This window comes from Miscanthus floridulus, chromosome 13 (assembly GCF_019320115.1).
Source record: "Miscanthus floridulus cultivar M001 chromosome 13, ASM1932011v1, whole genome shotgun sequence".
Lineage (NCBI taxonomy): Eukaryota > Viridiplantae > Streptophyta > Magnoliopsida > Poales > Poaceae > Miscanthus > Miscanthus floridulus.
In genome coordinates this window covers 28,259,019-28,280,719 of record NC_089592.1, presented here as the reverse complement: position 1 = coordinate 28,280,719, position 21,701 = coordinate 28,259,019, and the positions used below count along the sequence as shown (strand labels likewise).

General features: G+C 40.7%; 1 protein-coding gene across 2 annotated transcripts; it reads right to left on the bottom strand.

Moving 5' to 3' along the window:
• Positions 1–9,737: 9,737 nt before the first annotated feature.
• LOC136499040 (probable LRR receptor-like serine/threonine-protein kinase At1g56130) lies at positions 9,738–15,975 on the bottom strand. Of its 2 annotated transcripts, XM_066494744.1 has the most exons (24): positions 15,817–15,974; positions 15,324–15,510; positions 15,007–15,078; positions 14,786–14,854; positions 14,620–14,691; positions 14,268–14,339; positions 14,124–14,195; positions 13,972–14,043; positions 13,608–13,679; positions 13,441–13,512; positions 13,282–13,356; positions 13,100–13,171; positions 12,938–13,003; positions 12,772–12,837; positions 12,622–12,666; positions 12,477–12,541; positions 12,010–12,389; positions 11,720–11,918; positions 11,479–11,637; positions 11,267–11,385; positions 10,925–11,135; positions 10,591–10,822; positions 10,355–10,505; positions 9,738–10,263 (listed from the first exon to the last, which is right to left on the bottom strand). In XM_066494744.1, the coding sequence occupies exons 1-24, from the start codon at positions 15,941–15,943 to the stop codon at positions 9,904–9,906; spliced, it is 3,087 nt and encodes a 1,028-aa protein (XP_066350841.1). In that variant the 5' UTR covers positions 15,944–15,974; the 3' UTR covers positions 9,738–9,903. The 2 variants fall into 2 exon arrangements, with proteins under 2 accessions (XP_066350841.1, XP_066350840.1); XM_066494743.1 differs by having other exon boundaries at positions 10,591–11,135; positions 15,817–15,975.
• Between the last annotated feature and the right edge of the window lie 5,726 nt (positions 15,976–21,701).

Sequence of the window (21,701 nt, the reverse complement as noted above, 5' to 3'; positions counted from 1 at the left end):
GATAGCATCCACTCATGCACATTGTGTTAGGACTTAAGAAAATATATATTGGAATTGTATAAACCTAAATTGGCAAAAAATTAGGACTAAAAACTTGTAAATTAAAAATGAAGGAATATAAATTGAAAGAAAATGCAAAAAATGTGTTGCATCCCTGAATCGAACCGAAGCCTACAAGTTCCAGAGCAGCGGACAAACCATTGAGCTATCACCTGATTTTAGCAAGGTTACGGGCTGGGAACAAGTTAGCCTATTTTGCAGTGAGGACTGCAGGATACGCCACGAAATTGTGGCGTTCGAAAGGAGACCGGGGATCAAAAACTAATTCTCTCTATGTATGCAAGCTGTGAATTAGCGTAGCTATTGTGTTTCTTTTGCTTTTGCCTGATGATGTCCATGGCTGGTTGGCTCAACTTGTAGTGCTGGAACTATGTTTGTGGTTAATGAAGATCGATCTCCTATTCAACGTGTTACTAGCATGTGCATTCCACTTGTTCATGGTGATCTTTTTTAAGGCCTGTTGTCAACTAAAATTTACCCAAAAAACATTGGGCTTCGGATCACAAATTCTTGTACATAGCACGCCTGTGCCAGAGGGGCCAACCACGAGAGCAACATGGGCCCTACAAGCAGCGTAGCCCATGGACAGGCGCGATTGCTCGAGAGGATGCGACCCAAGCCAGGTGGTGAGAGACTGAGTATTTGGAAGTTCGGTACAGCAAACGGCGATTGAGTATTTAAGTTGGTGCGTCTCTCCACCGCGGTGTGTGACATTTGCCTGATACCTACTGCTATACCGTCTTAAGATAAATTTGGTTTTGTTTGATGTGATCTTGTCATTGCAGAATAATGTCAGGTGATGATAGGAGTTGGATGCGCTTGCCTCTTTCTTCAATTGAGTGGTAGGAGAATCTCCGAAATTTTTTGGACATCACATTTGGTGGCACATTGAGAGGTGGAATGCTGCGTGTCCATGTCCTAGATGTGTATGCATGGCATACAGACCGTGGCCTCTGGTTTAGCTTCATTTGCTTCATAGAGGGTTTGATGAAAGCTTTATCAGGGAAGGGGAAGGTTCAGATGTGGGATTGCACAACGAAGACGCACCAGCAGCTAATGTAGAAGTACACAATGATGCACCACCACCAGCTAATGTAGAAGTAGACAACGAACACATGAAGTTGGAGTAGACAACGAAGAAGGCACACTGAGTGATGACGATCATGGTGTCACTAATTTGGTTAGATCCCTAATCAGAGGTGCTATACATGGAGAGATCAGAGATACTAATGACAATGAACAGCCGAATGAACATGCGAAGATATTCTTCAAATTATTTCGAACGACTACCATTGAGAGAAACCTCATCACACAAAATAGTGGTGTGCTTGTGAGGGGTGATGGTACTACTAGCAACATGACCTAGTATGGAGTGATTAGAAGAATGATCTCACTCGAGTTCCCTGCACAAAAAGAAGTTTTATTGTTTCAATGTGATTGGTATGATGTGTCGGCTGCCAGTACTAGCAGAAGTAGAGGATACAGTAGGGATAAATATGGTGTTATCGATATTGATATGTCCAGGTTTAGATATTCAAATGAACCCTACATTCTGGCAACACAGGCCGAACTGGTGTTTTTTGTCAACCTCGTGAACAAGCGAGGATGGTCTAGTGTTGTTGCGGTGAGACCAAGAAATTTATTTGCCATGCCAGAAGCAGAAAATGAGGGTGACATGGAAGTCAATCTACTTGATGTGGGAATCCAAGACATGAATCTATTAGGCCCAAATGAGGATTTGTCAAATTGGACAAGACCAGACAAGGAAGGCACAACTGGTGATGCCTCTGTTATTAATCAGGTGCATGGCGAAATAGTTCTCGAACCAGATGATGTGGTCTTACTTGATGATGATGATGATGACGAAGATAACACCTATATTGACGATGGAGTTGTTGCACCAGTTGCAATAGAAAGCCTAGAAGATGATTTCTTTGTTTAAATACTTATCCTTTGTACAACAGTGATGTTTTTTCTGGATTTTTTTAAAACAATCTCATTGTCCGGGATAATGAATAGCTGCAGTTGGTCTTTAAACTGTTATACTCATGTTTGTTTTCTATCATAAGCACAAATATCAGCAAGCTGGACAATTTTTTTGTTTTCTGAAATTGTCATGGAAGATGCGGATGGTTATCGTCCTTGTTGACATATGAAGTGAATTAGCCATCTTCATCATGTAAACAAGTAATATAAAGGCGGCTTAATATCGAACACACCTCAGTAGCCTAGTGGTAGATGAGTGTTTGCTTGTACTTTAGTTTCTGGGATCAAATCCTCTGTGGAACATTTTTTTGTCAATAGAATATATTATTCAGAAATATGTGGAGCATTTTGTCTATTGCAACCATTTTTGGTATATTGCAACACATTTAGGCCGTTGCATCAGGGGTGGTCTAATGCATGGAGCATTTTGTATATTGCAACTAATTTTGTATATTGCAACACTTTTAGGCCGTTGCATCAGCGGTAGCCTATAGCAACACAAAAAAACCGTGGCAATATTAACATGATATTGTGACCATTTAGGATTGTAGTTGCAATAAGTACTTAACAATTGCAACGCCACAAAAAATTATTACAACCCTAGAAAACCGTGGCAATAGGAACATGCTATTGCATCCATTCGGAAATCTTGTTGCAACAACCACCCTAGCAATTGCAACACCATAGAACATTATTGTAACCCATAATAACCGTGGTTATAGTTACAAGCAAAAGCAACTAAATCCAATATAGTTGCAATAACACCAAGTAATTGCAATGAAAACCAATACTATTGCAACTCAAAAATGTCATTGCAATAATGCCAACTAATTGCAACATAATTCTTAAATGGTTGCAGTAGCACAAGCCTGTTTCAACGACAAACCACACATATTGCAACGAATTTAGTCCGTTGCATTATAGGCACATATTGCAACCATTTTTTGAAAAGGTTGCAATACGACCCACCTATGGCAACCAAATTAGTGGTGTTGCAATCATGTGGCGTGGCATTAGAGGTAGAACCTTGTAGTGCATGGCCAAGCAGGTGCAGCAGCTCAGGTTTGTGCAGTTTGAGGACTGGTTCCCACCAAGGAAGGATGTGCGTGCTTCAGAGGGATTCTATACACCACTGCAGGAGGACTTCTACAATGCTTATCTGAACAGTGGTGTGGCTTTCAGATCATAGAGGGTTTGTTCCATTGAGGCCATTGTAGCAGCAGTGGGAGAGCAGATCCACCCTCATCTCTCTTACTTGCCAGGATTGACTGACCTACTAGGACGGACTGGCAGATATGTACCATCTTGGGTCCATGAGTTCTACGGTACACTTTGGATTGACCTAGCTTATAGGTTCATACACTTTGTATTTAGAGGCCGTGACTATAGGCTGATGAGCTTTAGGGTCAGAGAGATCCTCCGGTTATAGGAGTCACCCATCCGCCTTCATGAGGTTTGCTATGGTCACACAGAGCCTCCTAGATGCCCTCACGGTAGTCTTGTGCCTCCCACAGATCTCATCCGATCTTGCTTCACAGAGCCATTCGGTGAGGGGTCGAGCAGGACACCCAGAGATCTTACTCCTACAACTAGACTGCTTGATGCTATCATGAGGAGGACCCTGCTACCGAGGATGGGATATCACGAGGGATTGACTTGCATTCAGTTGTGTCTACTGAACTCCCTGATCCAGCAGACAATATTTGATATATGGGATCTCATTCTTTTTGAGATGGAGGATACACTTGTAGAGGGTTTCAAAGATCACAGACAGCTATCGTATGCTCACTGGATCACATTTCTGATTCATAGGGTAGTCACAGTGAGGCCTCCTGAGATGTTGGCAGAGTATTCTAGTGCTACTATCGAGTTCCCTGCATATAACATGACCTAGATGCTCCATCACAGCAGGGCAAGGACACCTAGCCAGCCGCACCGTCGCCCAGAGGTGCTAGAGTCTACAGCCCAGCAGGATGAGACTATTAGGGGCGTTGCAGCGACAGAGTAGGAGTAGCTTGATGCTCAGTAGGAGGGTATGGTGGAGAGCGACCCCAGCGATAGTTCAGATGATGACTACCAGGATATCCCTCGGATGCCTCATCGATGACATGATAGTGAGGCCGGTGGCTCTAGCTCAGCTCCACCACAGTCACCATAGACAGACCCCACTCTACTTGCTATTCTTGAGCGGATGAGGCAGGATAAGGCTCGCTAGGCCTAGGAGACCGCAACTACACTTGCATAGGTTCAGGCCAAATAGGACGAGTTCTAGCGACAGCAGCAGGCTATACAGCAGCAGCAGCTCCTCATTTAGTAGCAGTTACTTGGTTTCATGCAGCATGTCGTTACTGCCATTGGAGCTCACCGCCATAGCTTACACCTCAGCTCAGTCAGCCTGCCACCACTACTATGACTCCAGTTTTTTAGCCCAGTGGGCTTCAGATTCAGGGACAGCCAACTACCATGTTTGCTTCACCTACAGAGCAGGTGTTCTAGTGGTTTGCCTCACCAGTGCTAGCCTAGGGTCCTTCCTTCACACCTCTTGTTATGGGCTTCACACCGGCATAGAGTTCCTCGATGCTTGTGATAGACACCCTAGTCTCTAGGAGCCTCGGTGCTACTTTCAGCGAGTTGATAGGGCAGCCTACACCGCCAAATCTATGTCCCTAGACCTTCCACCATTGCTCTAGTCACTGGGACTATAGAGACACTCCCATCATCAATTGCATCATCAGAGCCACCTGCTATAGTCATACCTGCAAGAGTCATAGGTCACACTAGTTCCAGAGCAGACTCAGACCGCTTCAGCATCACTTCCAGCAATAAAGGGTTAGACAGCTCAGAGCTCTAGATTAGAGGATGATGCTACCTAGTTCTAGATTGCTCATCGCACCTCAGCCCTCGACTCATCCACTGCTTCCCCGCCGATAGACCCTTAGGTTTTGGTGCTTGAAGCCAAAGGGGGAGAGGGATTGAGTATGATAGATATAGGGGGAGCGATATATCTAGGGGGAGCTTATTTATTATATTTGGCTTTTTATGTGTGATACATTATTATGCATTCATGTTTGCTTTTATGCATTGAACTACATACGTGTGATCGTGATATTTATGTGATAGTGATATTTATGTGATATGTGACATGTGTGCTCTCAACTTTGATCTTTATATATGTCATGTCACTTGGTTATGCTCATTTGCCTTTCGTGTTTTACTCTGATGCAAATGAGCTATATTTCTTATACTCATACTTATTTTATATCTATTGAGTACATCATGTTGGCTTGGGTCATATAAGCTTGTCTAACCTCTTTATTCTTATTGCCAAAAGCTTATATGAACCAAGCATGTTGAAAACATCATCTCTTTCACATACTCGAGATTGTATTGTCATCAATCACCAAAAAGGGGGAGATTGAAAGCATCTAGACCCCTAGATTGGTTTTGGTGATTAATGATAATACAAGATTACTATGACTAACGTGTGTTTTGCAGAGGCAATTAAGTTAGGTCATGGTAATGGCAATTGATTGGGCAATCATGGTTGTCATGCCCCTACGATGGAAATTATTTTGGTTTTCAAAGGATGGATGACAAGGTTAAGGATGGACTAGTTCTAAGTGTCATTTGGTGTTAAAGAGACACTTAGAGTAGTTTAGGACTTTGTTTTTCCTTTGGTCGTACTATTAAGGGGGTATGAACTAGTAGCTTAACCTAGGTGAGTCTAGTGGGTTAGGTGTGGTGCACACTTATCAAATCGAGCACTAGGTAGCTCCTAAGTAGCCCTAAGATCAATTGGAGAAAACTTCATTCACACATGATTTCGAGTAAGAAGTGAATGGAGGGTCAAATGTTGATCGGACGCTGGTTCCGGTGTGACCAAACGCTGGCGTAGAGTCTGGTCAATTCATTTGATCAAGTGAAGTCATCTGGATGCGACTAGACGCTGAGTAAAATGTGATCGGATGCTGGGTGCTAGAGTCTAGTCAACTCCAGTAAGGTTCTAGAGAGGGAGAATCCTAATCGGACACGTCCGGTCAGTGTTGACCGGACGCTAATCAGGTTCTGGTTTCTGACCGGACGCTGAACAACAATGTGACCGGATGCTGGGTGCCAGAGTCTAGTCAACATTAGTAAGGGTCCAGAGAGCAGTTATCATGACCAGACGTAGGTCAGAGTCCGGTCACAACTTAACGTCTCTGTGGCGGGTAGAATTGATAGGAGCATTCGGCCACCCCGCAGGGTGCTGACTCAAGCACATAACGGTTCGTTTTGAATGAGGGGCTATAAATACTTCCTCTATTCATTCAAGGGAGTACTCTTGCCCATTTCAATAGCTAAGAAACACCCTTGAGAGTGCCAAGAAGAGCAAGAGCCTAGTGAGGTGATTGAGATTTGAGAATCCAAGATTAAGGCATCATTAGTGAAAAGAGAGTAGCAAGTATGCATCCACCCTTCTCATTAGGCTTGTTGTGGTCAAGTGAGAGTTCTTGCTTATTACTCTTGGTGATCGCCATCACCTAGACGGCTTGGTGGTGATTGGGAGTTTGGTGATCATTTGGCGGAGCTTGTGGATGACCCAACTCAAGTTATGAGCGGTTGTGGGTGATTCACCACAACGGAGTGTTGAAGAATCAACCCGTAGAGAGCACTTGATCCTTGCGTGGATCAAGGGAGAGCTACACCCTTGCGCGGGTGCTCCAACGAGGACTAGAGGGGAGTGGCGACTCTCCAATACCTCGGCAAAACATCGCCGCGTTCCTTCTCCTTTCTTTACTTTGAGCATTTACTTTTGAGCAATTCAATTCTTGTCTTTACATTCTTACAATTACCATGCTAGAGTAGGATTAGAACTTAGGGTGCTAAACTTTTGTGCGGTCGATCATTAGAATCACTTTCTAGGCACAAGGGGTGAAGTGGGCTAAGTGTAGGGTTTAATTATTGCAAAGAATTTTAGAATTAGCCTAATTCACCCCTATCTTGGGCATCTTGATCCTTTCAGTGTGAACCCATCAATTTTCTGTCTAGTCTTGCTATGGTCTACTTGTGCTACAGTCTAACACAAATGAAGCTATAGGAAACATCTAAGACGAACAAGCGAAACCGTGCAAAAGTGAAGTACCACCAGTCTACAGGATCTCGCTCCTATGTTGTCCAGCTACAAATATTTGTAAGTGATGGTTGTATTTTTATTGTTACTCTTGCCTTTGTATAAATATAAACAGAAACTCATGTGCAATGTGAACAGAAGGAGAACAAGAGGAAGGCCGCAGAACACGATCAAGGACTTGATGAACAACATGATGATCTAGGACTTGAACAACATGGTCGACCTGATAAAGATGTTAATGATGTGGAAGTCTTGTAGGACTTCCATACTAGTATGAAAAAGGGCTTGAGCAATGCTGCAAGAGCAGCAGTTGTAAGTACCCTCATTTGCTTTTCTTGAAATCTACTGAACCCATTGCCATAAAAAAAGGAAACACAACAGGAGCCTAATGTGGCAACATCATTTAATTTTATAGTTGCAATTTTACACCAATCAATATGGTACCTGTACATTGTGCTTATATAATCTCTATCGGCATTAGGCTGCAAAAGACATATGCATTGTGCTTATGTAATCTCTATCAGTAGTAGGCTGAGGAAGCCGAATGCATTACTTGTTATGAATTAATCTCTTAGGTTTTCAATTGAAGTCATTTTCCCACTATCTGTAACCTAATGTTTTACTGATTGAATTTCACAGGAAGCTATGGAAGATATGCAAGCAGAACTTGTTGCTGATCGGGCCCAACCAATGACTAGTGCTGATGTTGTTTCCAAGGTCCTCTACCTCTACTAGGGCAAGCCTCCCTCCTAGGCAAGCAGAAAAAACCTTTTTTTTTGAAGAATGTTGGTATCCTGAGAAACTCCACCAGAGCAGAGATATTGGTGGAGATGACACTTCGGGAGCAGCTTGCTGGTGAACAGGAAAGTACCGTTGCCCTCGTCAAACTAGTGGATGAACTGAAGAGAAAGACAAAAAAGTCCGAAAGGGAGTCTGAGGAATTCAAGAAACAGCGACAGGAGGAGTACAATAGGCTCTGTGAGCAAGTCATGCGCTTAAGCTCGTCTGGTAATTAACTCTCAGTCTTCAATTCCTGTGGCTTGATGCGGTGAACATTTATGGTCTGTTGTGTGGACTCATGTGATGGTTTATTGTGGTGAAACTCTGTCACTTGCTTGCTACTTACGTGTGAAATGCTAATTATTGGTATTTGATTGTTAGCTTGAATATTTATGTTGTCAATCTATGCAACAATGATGATCTTGAATTACTTTTCTGATGTAATTAGTCCTGCATGTGGTAGAACCAAGACCGGTCACGTGATCAAATAAAAATACGACAAGTGGACCAACCAGTGCATGACATGTGAATTGGCCAGGACACGACAAGTGGGCTACTAAAAATCCAACACATGGAAGGAAATCGTCAAGCCACGTATACGTATAAAAATACGACACGTGGACGGACAATATCATGACACGTGGTCAAATAAGAAACGGACACGTGGACCAAAAAAATACGACACGTGGTCCAATGAAGAAGTGACACGTGATCCAATTGCAACACGACACGTGTTCTAGTAGAGAATTGTCACATTATGCAATAAGAAGGTGACATGTACCCGAACTATCTCCAATGCAACTGGCTATAGCATGTACACGTGGAAAATATTTCCAACGGAAGCACCCACTAGCATGGCAGCCCCTCTGCCACACATGCCAAAACAGTTCTATGGCGTTCTGTTTTCGTCACAGATCAAGCCACTTCTATGACGATTCCAAGAGATCCGAGCTCTTGGTTGTTTTCCCATGAAATGGAGTTAGATTGCAATGCCGTGGAATCTTTCCTTTCCTTTTTCTGTGAATCAAAGGGATGTTCAGGAAAATTTCCTTTAGAAAGTTGAATCCTACAAAATTCATTTGCCAATCCTGTAATCCAAAGGGCCCTTAATGTGAATTAGCTTTATAGAGATATGGATATGGATCCTCAAAATAAGCCATAGAACTTAATATCTATGTCACCAACACATGGTTAGTATGAAAAATTAAAGTTACAAATCTGTGTCTTACAATAGGAGAAAAAAAGATATATCAAGGTTGTATTTTTAATTTGATACAAACTTAATAGGCCATGCTATATTATTGCGAATGTTAAATTATATTATAGATGTAATGGTGACCATAAAATAAATTATAGCTTTCAAATTTTATAGAAAGGGAAAAATGAATATTTATTTAATGTTTGTTTTTCATTAATATTTGATAGTATTTTTTGGCCTCGTTGTTGCATCGTACGGGCATTTGCTAATTTTAAGATAAAAACATACATGAATCGTACGGGCATTTGCTAATTTTAAGATAAAAACATACATGAAAAGTTTACGGCTGTGGGATTGAAAATCACTCAACAAACAACTATCTGCCCTCGTCTCAATATATATCCATAAACTATTGTTGTTAAATATGTGCGTAGATTACTAGATTTCCATCAACCAAACAATACTAGCATTGCACACGCCCAACACCAGCATACAAGAAGAGCATTGCATTATATATAAGGTGCAGAGTATTCTCAGCGTATTGTTAGTTTTATGAAGGAAACAAAATATATATTTTTTTTTAAAAAGGGGCAGAGCTCTGCATTCATTCAAACAAAATACTAATATATACCAGGTCAAGTTTTGTTTTTTTCTTAACATGCTAATCTAGCAAATCGACTTGTCTTCCACATATACCACACAAACATGGTTCGACTATGTTCAAAGATTTCCCGTTCAGATCAAATTAATCCAGCAGCAGCCTGTGTAATCACCGTCCGTCCTCGATGATTCCAGTCATCGCCGGCGACGGAGTGTGAGGCGCGATAGTCTCCCTCTGCATGCTGAACTCCCCGGTCGTGTCGCCAGAGTAGTCGCTAGTAACGTAGCTGGTGTTCCCACCCCTGCGCTGCCACTCAGTGATGTAGCTTGGCTTGGTCACCACCTCGGTCACCTCGATGTCTCCGGTGAGCATTTTCACGACCCGCGACATCGGTGGCCGCTGGTGAGGCGAACCCTGCGTGCAGAGGAGGGCGACACTGATGACTCTCAGTGCCTCTTCGCTGTCGAATTCTTGGATCCTTGCGTCCAAGATGCCGAGTGCTTGGTCCCTTTCGTACAGCTCCCAGGCCTGCAAATCGTCGAATGCTTCAGCGATCAGTAGGTTTACAAGAAGGAACCGAGGTGTTTTCTTTGGGCTTAAGGATATTTGATCAGCTTACCCACTCAAAGAGATAGATCCTGTCTTCCTCCAAGGAACTGTCAGTGTTTGATCGACCTGCGACAGTCTCCAATGCCACCACCCCGAAGGCAAAAACGTCGGCCTTTTCAGTCAGATGGCCTCTCATGGCATACTCAGGCGCCAGGTATCCACTTGACAACGGATACGGAGATTCAATTAGTCAGATCAGGATTCAGAGCTACATTCACAGCACGGGCAAAGGTGAAATGCACTTACAATGTGCCTGCAATTTTAGTGCTGACATGAGTCTTCTTCTCATCAAAGAGCTTGGCAAGCCCAAAATCGGAGATCTTGGGTGTGAGGTCGGTGTCAAGTAAAACATTGCTGGCCTTGATGTCCCTATGCACGATGCGCACGCTGGACTCCTCATGAAGATAGGTTAGGCCTCTTGCAATACCTAAAATGATCTCAAAGCGTGTTGGCCAGTCAAGGCTCAAGCCACTGTCACCTGTACATTCAAAAACAAAATCTTTGAGAAATATTGTTTTTATTATAACTACAAATGCGGTTAAAGGCGTGTAGTGATGGGGATGAGTCAAAGTGAGCACACCAAAGAGTGCTCGATCAAGGCTTCCATTCTCATGATACTCATAGACCAGCAGGGGGGTGTTACTGTCAATGCAACAACCATATAGCTTCACAAGATTGCGGTGTTGCACAGTAGAAATTGTGGCCACTTCTGTTACGAACTGGCTTTTCCCCTGATGAGATGTTTGAGAAAGTTGCTTCACAGCTATTATCCTCCCATCAGGTAGCTTACCCTGCAAAAAGAAAAAGTAATATATATATATATGATTGTCCATATATGTTTCTAGAAAGCTGCATTCGTTACCAACTTCTACAAAAATTTATTAGAAAGCTGCATTTGCAAGAGAAATTGTGAGGGAGTAACCTTATAAACTGGTCCATACCCGCCTTCTCCAAGAATATTTTGAGAACTGAAGTTATCTGTAGCTAACTTTAGTTCAGCATTACTGAAGACGTTTGGTCTTCCGACCATGTTGTAAAGCTCTGTTTATTTTGTTTCATTCCAATTGAGAAAGAATCAGAATCAGTCAATTGTAAGATTCGATGTCTAAATTACTGTATAAATGTATTTGATACCTTCTTGTTGCTGTGCTATTCTTCTTCGCTTCTGTACCAGCATAAAGATTCCAGCTAAGGCGGCTAGTCCTAAAACAGAAGCACCAATTACTATTCCAGCAATTGCCCCTGCTTTGCTTTTCTTTTTGGGAACACCATTTCGCACAGTAGGAGTAAAATCTGAAAAAAGGACGTTTGATATATTAGCATCCAATAGGATACTTATTTCAAGCTATTATTCATAGATTGGGTTAGACAGTACTTGGTGTCACACTTAATGCTGAGATCATGGGTCCATAGTACCCTTGGGTTGGAATGCAACAAGTGCCCTTGCCTGCCCAGAACAGATGGATCTCAAGGAAGTTTTTGGACACAGTTGCATTGTATTTCTTATACACTGCAACATAAGATTTTCCACCAGCCGTCTTCCTTATGTCAAAGTTCTTTTCTTTCAGACCACCCTGTACAAATGTCAAGTAAGATAACAAAGTCTTTTGTCTAGGAAACATCAAAACTCCTGATCTATGATGCATGGGATATGGCGATATGCACCTGGATGTATATGTCAAAAACTCTCCTTCCAGTGCTTTGCCAGGTGGGTGACTCTGGATAAGCAAACTCTGCAAACTGAAGCTCAACAGTGTAATTTCCATTCTCAAGTCCAATGCCATAGTACCGCAGTGATGATGGGGACATCCTTGCTGTTTGGAATAGTTCTGAATCCAGTGCATTCTGAAACCGCTGGGAACTATATATTATGTAACTTCCATTTGGGGCCTCATTAAATTTTCCTACATTGCTAACACCCCATCTTGTTTGACCAGTAACATAATATGATGCAGCTCCAATATTTGTAGGATCGATTTCATAAAAAGTATTATCTGAGCCCCTCATAGATCTGTTACTTCCACAGTCTACCGCAAAGGAGGAATCTGCAATTAAGAAGTATATATATTAACTATATTGCAATCCCTGAGACCGTGTCAACTGCTGAAGATGGTAAAGAGTGAGAAACATACATTCTGGAGAACCATGGAAACAAGGAATATCTTGCTGGAGACAGTTTAGGCCTGAAGGTAGAATGCTGCACATTTGAAGAAAATAAGAAGTTTAACGTTCTCAACTAAAAAAACTCTCAGAAGGCATAACTAAATTTTAAAGTACCTGTTGTTGCTGCTACCAAGAATGAAGTTGTTTGCCACCAAATTCCTTTTTTTTTAAAAAAAAAAAAAACTTGTCAAACAACAGAGTGATACAACCTTGAGCATATCTAAATTTTTGTCCTTCAAGGAAAAATTTGTACTTTCAACTTACAATTGCAAATTATTCTGGATAGCCCAAGAAGGGAAGCTACCAGAGAGCTGGTTGTAAGAAAAATCTCTGAAAAAATAAAAAAAATTATTACAGATGAAATAAATACAGAGTTTCAGTAATTAAAATATAAAATTATGTTAGACAACACTGAAATTTCCTGACATACAAATTGTTTAGTGAAGGGCTTTTAACATCAGGCAGGCTCCCAGAAAGGCTATTGTTTCCGAGAAACCTGAATTTGTTAATGTTTGTGACAAGCAAAACATACAAGCATCAGCTTAGGAGTTCAGTTGTATTATGAAGATGATCTCTTAAAAGAATCCCTTACAAGAATCCAAGCTTGTCCAAATTCAGTATGGATTGTGGAATTTGGCCTGTGAGATTGTTAAAGCTCAAGTCCCTGTGCCATGAGACAGAAATATTACTTGAAAAGATGCTCCAATTGAAATTTTGTGAAAGAAAAGCAACAGCAACAGACATTTGTACAATTGCATATAATGAAATACTTACAATAAGGTCAATCCCGCTAGATTAGAAAAATTTGCTGTTGCAAGAGTATCAGATATCCTGCAGTTCCTCAATATCCTGTAGAAAGATAACCAATGTCAGTACCATCTACACTGCCAAGATATGAAACTGTACATTTACAGTGAAAAGTATGTCACATACAGGACATTCAAAGATGTCAAGTTACTGATAAAGGACAATGAAGAGCTCCCATTTACAATATCACCAATCCGTCTGCACATGAAGATGTCTAACAAATCAGTTTCCGCGACAAGATTGACCTTGTCAACTATCAAAGGAACAGGGGCAACAATGAATGAAGTACTTACAAGTCCGTCAATTTGGTTAGATTGGATATACTTTTTGGGATTGGGCCTTCAAAAGAATTTCCTTGGAACCTCCTACAAGTTCATAAATTTGTGTTCCTAATAAGCCGGCTGCTGAAAGATTATTTGTCATTTGAACATAATAAACGTTAAGCATGAAGTATCATGACTTTTTTATCAGCCAGTTTGATCTGATCGCATGAAAATGTGTAACATTTCTATTAGGAGTGAAAAGTGAAAAGAATTATTGTGCTTATGAATAAGCAAAGAGCATATGCACAAAGTCCTATTGCACAGTTTCCAGGAAGCCTTGGTTCATAAAAAAATGTACTAAATGATCATGTGAAGCAATTAATAGTAGTCTTACAGAACTTCCAACTGAGTCAGGCTCCCGATGAAATCAGGTATTTTTCCTGTGAAATCATTGTCCGATGCCCAGCTGCACGCACAAGAAAATATATTACACTAAGAGTGTGATATTACATCGGACATAACTTGTTGCTGCAGTATTGAGCATACAGGATCCTCAAGTTCTTAAGCTTTGAGAATGTCGAAGGGAATGGACCGCTGAAGCCAGAGCTGTCAATGTATCTGCAAAGACAGTTGACAAAACTTTTAGTTCATTCAGAAGTGAAGTTTGGAAATACAAAAGATGCATTTTACATTTGCTCCAGTTTGGTCAAGTTGCCCAGTTCAGAAGGAAGTTCACCAGTAAAATTGTTCAAACTAATGCCCCTGAAAGAAAAAGTGAGTAGTTCAGAATGCGATTACGCACATGTATGTGATGCTATGAACAGAAAAAAGTCATACTTTTTTTGTTTGATGAACAATCTGAAACATTTGAAACACCAAATACAAGGGGGAAACGATGTTGATGTGCCAATATTTATTATTTTAAGATGTGCTTTATTTCACCTAGTACTAAATATAGTCCAATGTCGAGTAGCCACGCAAGGTTAACAAGTTTTATGTAGAACTTAGTAGATAAAGTATACAATAATCAGGGAACTCTTACAATGAGATAAGATTGGTAAGGTTCCCAAGCTCCTTTGGAAGTGTTCCAGATAGCGGATTGATAGCTAGAGATCTTGCAATGTTTTCAGAAACAAAAATGTGGTTAAGACAAATTAAGTGGTAGCTAATAAATGAGGCACAATCAAATTTTGAAATATAATTCTTACAAGTACTGCATGGGAAATTTCCCAATGAATGATGGGACGGGACCTGTCAAATAATTCTGCATCAGGTTCCTGAAACATCATCAAACCAATTAGCCAGATAAATAATACTAATGGTTACTGATTCTTTGCAGGCAAATAGGGCATTATTGTGAATAATTGTTGAGAGTGATTTATTCAGGAAAAAATAAACTTTGAGAATATATATTAGTCAGATGCCATACAGGTTATTGAGATAGGTGAGGTTCTGCAGCTCGGCTGGTATCTGACCGACAACATTCAAGGCATACACTTTCCTGCAGAAGCAAAGAACATGTCAAAACAAGACCTCATCTCATAGGGTGAAATAAAAGGAGTAAAAACTACTCCTTTTGTGCATGCTTTTCTATCCAAACATATGGGAAATATAATCTTGACAGCTTCGAGAGGTAATAATCAAGCCCCGCTTGGGCGTTTCGTCGAGCAGATGGTGATCGAGCTGCGGTGGCAGATCAACGCAACGGCGCTCTGGGAGGGAGAGGATCAGAAGTGAGGAACCTACAGTTTGGTGATGTGGCAAACGGTGGCGTTGTTGTAGGTGCAGTCGCACTTGATGGCCGGGTTGATGTTGGGGTTGTTGTCGACGTTGGTGGTGTCGACGGCGACCCCGCTGCAGGGCTCGCCGCTGATGTCCCACGCCGGCGACGCCTTCAGCCCCCATCGCCCCAGGATCGTGTTCAGTGCCACCACTGCACAATTACACGCACACGGAAATATAATACATGTAGCATATGCTTGTGCACAGATGAAAATTTTGCGCCCAAAGAAATTAAAACATATACATGTAAACATGTAGTATCACACTTACACAAGAAATTTGTGTTGAAGATGTGATTTCTCTAAGTACTAGCTTAGCATATGAGGTCTATTTCCGTGTTCGAAACTGGGCCTAGAGGATGATGAACTAAATTCGCATCGCATGTGCTTGTGTGCATGCATGGTACACATACGGCTAGCTGCTAATGGACAGTTGCTGCACGTACGTGCGTACGTACCTTCGGCTGGATCAGTTCGTGCTGTTTGCTGGCCTCTCGTCGCTGCCACCCACGAGCACGCGAGCAGCACCCAAAGGAGTCGCCCACCATGGCTGCCGCCGCCGGTGCTGCACCTGCTGGCCACCATTTCGCTCGCTCGCTCGTTCTCTGAGATGAGAAGCAAATGAATGACCCGGAAACAAATGGTCTTTAAGCTAAGGATCAAAGTATCAGCAATATATCACCATCATGCACACGTGGACACACAGAGGAAACATATGCGGTCGATCGGTAACAGAGCTGTTGAAAGTTTGACTAGCAGCGCAGCAGCGTGCGCGCGTCGTCTCTCGTTTGCATCCGTGGCTCCGTTCGGCTCGTCTATAAGCCATTTGTGCTAATTTATACAGCTAATTTATTGATAGAGAAAAATATTATACCATGGCTGATAAGTCGACTTATGGTAGCCGAACGAAGCCTTTGTCTGATTGTCGTCTCCAGCCCACTCAGCAGGTTCATACCACTGTATAGCGATAGCGACGGCAGTGATTTTTTTTTTTAGTTCTACGTTCCTACCTGCAGTAGTAGCCAGCAGCCACTTTGAATATTGACCAACTGTTAATCCATGCATGCTCCATGTAATTGTTCAGTCTAAACCTTATATAGTTCCCCTAGCGCATCGTGGCTACGTACAAAACGGAGTGATACAAAGCTTGCTTCCATTTATGTTGGGTTTCCTGGACCCTGTAGTCTCTCTCTTTTCTTTTTTGGCGACTGTTCCTTAGCACGTCCAGAACCATGTAGTTGGTATACAGCAATGATGCACGTAGTACATTACATCAATTAAAGTGACATTTACATATCGTACATTATTAAAGTATTGGTCAACTATTAAAGTGGCAATATAGGTAGTACCTACGTACCACAAGAATATATGGAGTACAAGTCAGTCCTTATACTAAAGAAGAAAAAAGGAGGGGGCCACCACAAGTCAGCAGTGATACACCACTAGGAAATTTCCAACAGAGTGGGACCTCAGTCCCAAAAATAAATCAGTTCTCTTAGAATCACCTAATTAAAGTCAAATTATCTTAAGGTTGACCAACTTTATAAGAAAGAGTAATATTGTCTATGGCAACAAATAAGTAAATTATGACAATATATTTTATGATGTATCTAGTAATACTAATTTTATACTTTTTTATAAATTTAATCAAACTTAAAATAGTTTAGCTTAAGATAACTCTAGAATTTAGTTTATTTTGGACAGACAGTAGTAAGATATATACAAAAAAATTCCACTGCACATAGACAAATCGCATCAACTGATTTGGCATTTGATTGTTGCCACGATAGCGTCCAGCGATGCAACACATACAAATCACCAACTTGCTTCGCATGCCTCTCTCGAGGTTGACAAGTATACAAAGTAGTGCATGTCAATCAACCTGCGTAAATTTGAAAACTACCAATTAGAACCACGAGATGTTGATTAAATATAATGAATGAGATGAGGGGGCTTAAGCGCAAAAAAAAGGCCAATGGGTGGGGGCTTAAGCGTAAAAAAAATCCACCTCTTACCCCATCTATTGGATTAGCATCTAGTGGTCCTCATCGGTAGTTTTTAAGTTTGTACAGGTTGATTGGTTTGCCCCTAATACGTTGCCTTGATACTACTTCAAACTGACATTGACAACAACTGCCATTGACAACAGGTACAAAGGTAATTAATTATACATAGTCGATTGCGATCGCTACATACCTACTTCGAAAGCGATGTGAAGAAAGAGATGTGTGTACTATATACATCAGCTAGCTGCTCAAAGAGATCAAGTAGCTGTAAAACTAAAGGAAACACGCGAGAGTACTAGTAGCTAAAGATTGAGCAATGCAAGACTCCTTCAAGAAAGAAAAAAACGGAGATTGTTGAGCAAGACTTGGGTGATCTTAAGACGAAATACTTGTGTGCAGAAAAGTAATAAAGTCCACCAAATTGAAGTGAGCACTACTACATAAACTTTTTTATAGGGGCGGCTTCAGATAATTTATAGGAATAGTTTGGCCAGTCGCCCCTACCAAAGCGTGGCTACAAATCATACATTTATAGGGGCGGTTCTCAGGCTGCCGCTATAAATCAATTTGTAGAGGTGGCTGGTGTTATCAGCCGCCCACGGCTAGGATTCTGTAACGGGTCCCAGCGGCGAATGGAGCAGAGGTGAGAGGAAGCACGCGGCCAGGCGCACACGGGCCGGTGGAGGTGAGAGTAAGCACGCACGGTGGCGGCGGCGGCAGGTTCAGCAGCCTGACGGCGTCTGAAAGGAAGAATCGTGCCTCTGAGTTAGCCACCCACGGGCTCTGGCTTATATACTTAGAGGGCATTTGTAGGGGCGACTCCTGAGCTAGCCACCCCTACAAATCGATTTTTAGGGGCGGTTTCTGAGTTAGCCGACCCTACAAATATTTTTAATATATTTTAATTAATAATTCTATAATTCATTCATATATAAAGAACACAATATAAATTTATATATTAGTTTTTTATTATTCTATATATATAAATATATGTATGTATAAACAATTTTATTATATATAGAGATATAATTTTATATTTTCTTCTTTACAAAAATAATATTTAAAAATTTGAATTTCAAAATAACTAATAGAATTTTAGGACACTAAATGATCTCAAATAAAAATTTTATAAACATCAAAGTTATAGAACTCATCAAGATGTACAACTTATATTTTGGTCAACTTTTCATTTAACAAAATTTGAAAAGTTTAAGTTTTGAATTTCAATAAATAACAACTTCAAACAAGATTTTGAAACCTTAAATGATTTCAAATAAGAAAGTCATGAACATAAAAGTTGTTGAACACATTACTATCTATAACTTTTATTTTGATCATCTTTTCATTTGACTAAATTTGAACAGTTCAAATTTAGAATTTTAATAAATGACAACTTCAAACAAGATTTTAAAACCTTAAATGATTTCAATTGGAAAAGTCATGAACATAAAAGTTGTTTAACTTATCACTATCTATAACTTTTATTTTGATCATTTCTTCATTTAACAAAGTGTTAGTAAACATTGTTCACAAATCCACATGTCACTCATAGTTTCATAAACTATACGAGAGACATGTTGATTTGTGAATAATGTTTAGTATCACTTTGTCAGATGAAGAAATGACCAAAATAAAAGTTTTAGATCTTGATGAGTTATACAACTTTGATATTCATCACTTTTTCAGCTGAAAACATTTGGTATTTCAAAATCTTGTTAGAACTTGTCATTTTTTTAAATTTGAAAATTCGAATTGCTCAAACTTTGTCAAATGAAAAGAATGACCAAATCAACATAGTAACTTGATATGGCATGATTTTAGAAAATTTTAGAGAAAAAATCATCACATTTGGAATTAGTATGAGGGAGAAAGACTAGTTACAAATTTTACCCAGAGATTAAAAAAAACTCACAAGTGTTCATGATGATCAATGATGAACAAGTGTGATTTCTCTTCTTAATCTATGGCTGAAACTTGTAACTAGTTTTTCTCTCTCGTACTAACTCTAAATGTGATGGTTTTTTCCCTAAAATTTTCTAAAATCATGCTCTATCATTTTAGTCTTGTCATCTATCTTTGTCACTAATTTTAGACAATTCAAATTTAGAATTTCAGAAAATGACAACTTCAAACCTTATTTTCAACCACTAAATTATTTCAGCTGTAAAGGTGATGAATATAAAAGTTGTATAACTCGTCAAGATCTCTAACTTTTATTTTGGTCATTTCTTCATTTCATAAAGTGTTAAGAGATTTTATAAAGTTTTAGTAGTAATAGGATGAATGTTAAAATAGATTCATCTGGATGTTGCAAATGGTAGTCTCACACACATGCATAAAATAGTCTCACACACGTACATAAATATATAGTCTCACACACATACATAAATATATAGTCTCACGCGCATGCATAAATGAAGTCTTACAAACACACACACTTACACAAAACACTCCACATTCAATAACTAGCTAGCCCACTATAATAACTTTTTCCTTGACACCTTTTCGTTCCCATGTCAATATGTCTTTGGTGAAAGCTCTAGTTTGGTTTTGGTGAATTGATGAAACCCTAAGTGCCAACCTAGTTTATCAAGTGATTATGAGATAGGTAGCACACTCAAAGTTGTGAAGCAAATAAAGATCATAGCATGATGATGATAATGCCATGATGATGATCAAGCGCTTGGACATGGAAAGAAGAAAGAGAAAAACAAAAAAGCTCAAGACAAATGTATAAATCATAAGAGCTATTTTGTTTTGATGTTCAAGACACTTAGAAGAGTGTGATCACATTTAGGTTTGATAGCCGTACTATTAAGAGGGGTGAAACTCGTATCAGAATGCGGTTATCAAAGTGCCACTAGATGCTCTAACTCATTGCATATGCATTTAGGATCTAGTGGAATCCTAACACCCTTGAAAATGTTTGTGAAAATATGCTAACACATGTGCACAAGGTGATATACTTGGTGGTTAGCACATTTGAGCAAGGGTGAAAAAGTTAGAGGTAAAAAGGAGTTAGTCTTGATGGTCACTAAGTGACCGGACGCTGGTCTCAGAGGGATCGGCGCGTTCAGTCAAGTGTGGTAGCAAAGACGCTCGCGTCGGTCATGTGACCGGATGCTGGGTCTTGTACTAACCGGACGCTGAGGTCTAGGGTCTGGTCCTGTTGTCGGACAGCGTAGAATAAAGTCACTGTGTGACCAGACGCTGTCAGGGTCCGGTCAAGCATGACCGGACGTGTTCGGTCGAAGAAAATTATTTCTAGAACCTTACTGGAAATGATCGGATGCTGGAAGCTGAGCGTCCGGTTAGTTTGTGCGCAGCGTCTGATCAACTCTAGTGACCATTGAGATCGTGACATGTGGTTGTCGTCAGGCGATCAGACGCTGAGGTCCAGCGTCCGGTCTGCCCGCGTTGTGTCCAGTGAAGAGGTACAATAGCTCTATTTCATGGGGGCTTCTATTTAAGCCCCATGGCCGGTTGAAGCTCATAACTTTTGGCCATTTTCATTGACATAGCAACCTTGTGAGCTTAACCAAAGTCCTTCCACTCATCTTCATCATTGAGTCATCATCTTTGTGAGATTAGGAGAGAATCCAAGTGCATTGCTTGAGTGATTGCATCTAGAGGCACTTGGTGTTCGTGTTTCACTGTGTGATTCGCTTGTTACTCTTGGTGGTTGCCGCCACCTAGATGGCTTGGAGCAGCGAGGATTGTTGAGTGAAGGTTGGTGATTGTCTCCGGCTCCGATCGTGGTGATTGTGAGGTGTTCTTGACCTTTCCCCGGTGGAGAGCCAAAAGGTACTCTAGTGGATTGCTCGTGGCTTGTGTGATCCTCATCTTGTGTTGGTTGTGAGGCACCCTATTGAGGGTTTGGCGTGTGAATCCAATTAGCGCGTGAACCTCTAAGTGAGTGAATCGCGACAACGAGGACTAGCTTGCCAGCAAGCAAGTGAACCTCGGTAAAAAATCATTGTGTTCCTCATTGATTCTGAGGTGATTGGTCTTCATTGTTATTCATATTTGTGATTGATTGGTTCCTTCATCTATATGGCGGTATAACCTTCTTGATCACTCCCTTTATATTATCGCAAACTAGTTGTCAAGCTCTTTAGTGTAGCTAGTTGTGAGAGCTTGCTTGCTTGGTTGGTGTGGCTCTTTAGTTAGCCTTTGAGAGCACACTAACATAGGGTAGTGTCATAGCTATTATGTGAATAGATACTATCTAAACTAGAATTGTGGTAGGTGGCTTGCATTTTGAGTAGGCTAGCGCAACACTAGCTTTGCCTCATAATTGTCTAACCATTTTGTTAAGTGTTGTTATAGAAATTTTT